Source organism: Crocuta crocuta, unplaced genomic scaffold, assembly GCF_008692635.1.
Source record: "Crocuta crocuta isolate KB4526 unplaced genomic scaffold, BGI_CrCroc_1.0 scaffold650, whole genome shotgun sequence".
Lineage (NCBI taxonomy): Eukaryota > Metazoa > Chordata > Mammalia > Carnivora > Hyaenidae > Crocuta > Crocuta crocuta.
Genome location: NW_027532882.1, coordinates 819,650 through 819,966, shown reverse-complemented (window position 1 = coordinate 819,966; position 317 = coordinate 819,650). Strand labels below are relative to the sequence as shown.

The window sequence follows — 317 nt, the reverse complement described above, 5'->3', positions numbered from 1 at the left end:
GTCATCAGTGACTTCCACCACTACCACCCCCGCACCCTCCCCCTCGCTCCCCCACAGCTGGAGCAGATGCTGGAGAACACGGCAGTGCGTGCTCTCAAGCAGCTGGTGCTGCTCCACCGGGAGGAGGGCGCGGGCCCCACGCGCACGGTCGAGTGGCTCAACATGCGGAGCTGGTGTTCGGGGCACTTGCATCTGCGCTGTCCACGCCGCCTGTTCTCTCGCCGCAGCCCTGCCAAGTTGGTGAGGAGGGCTGGCTGCGCTTGGAGAGGGGCTCGCGGAAGGTGGGGAGGGGGCGGGGCCTAGAGACCTGCGGGGAG

At 68.8% G+C, this 317-nt stretch overlaps 1 protein-coding gene across 2 annotated transcripts in view; it reads left to right on the top strand.

The window, feature by feature from the left end:
- The window catches only part of PNPLA6 (patatin like domain 6, lysophospholipase), a 21,177-nt gene that overhangs the window by 15,402 nt on the left and 5,458 nt on the right, over positions 1-317 (top strand). For both annotated transcript variants that reach the window (XM_077745719.1, XM_077745718.1), the window contains one exon: positions 58-298. In XM_077745719.1, coding sequence (XP_077601845.1) covers positions 58-298 — 241 coding nt within the window. The remainder of the gene's footprint in view (positions 1-57; positions 299-317) is intronic.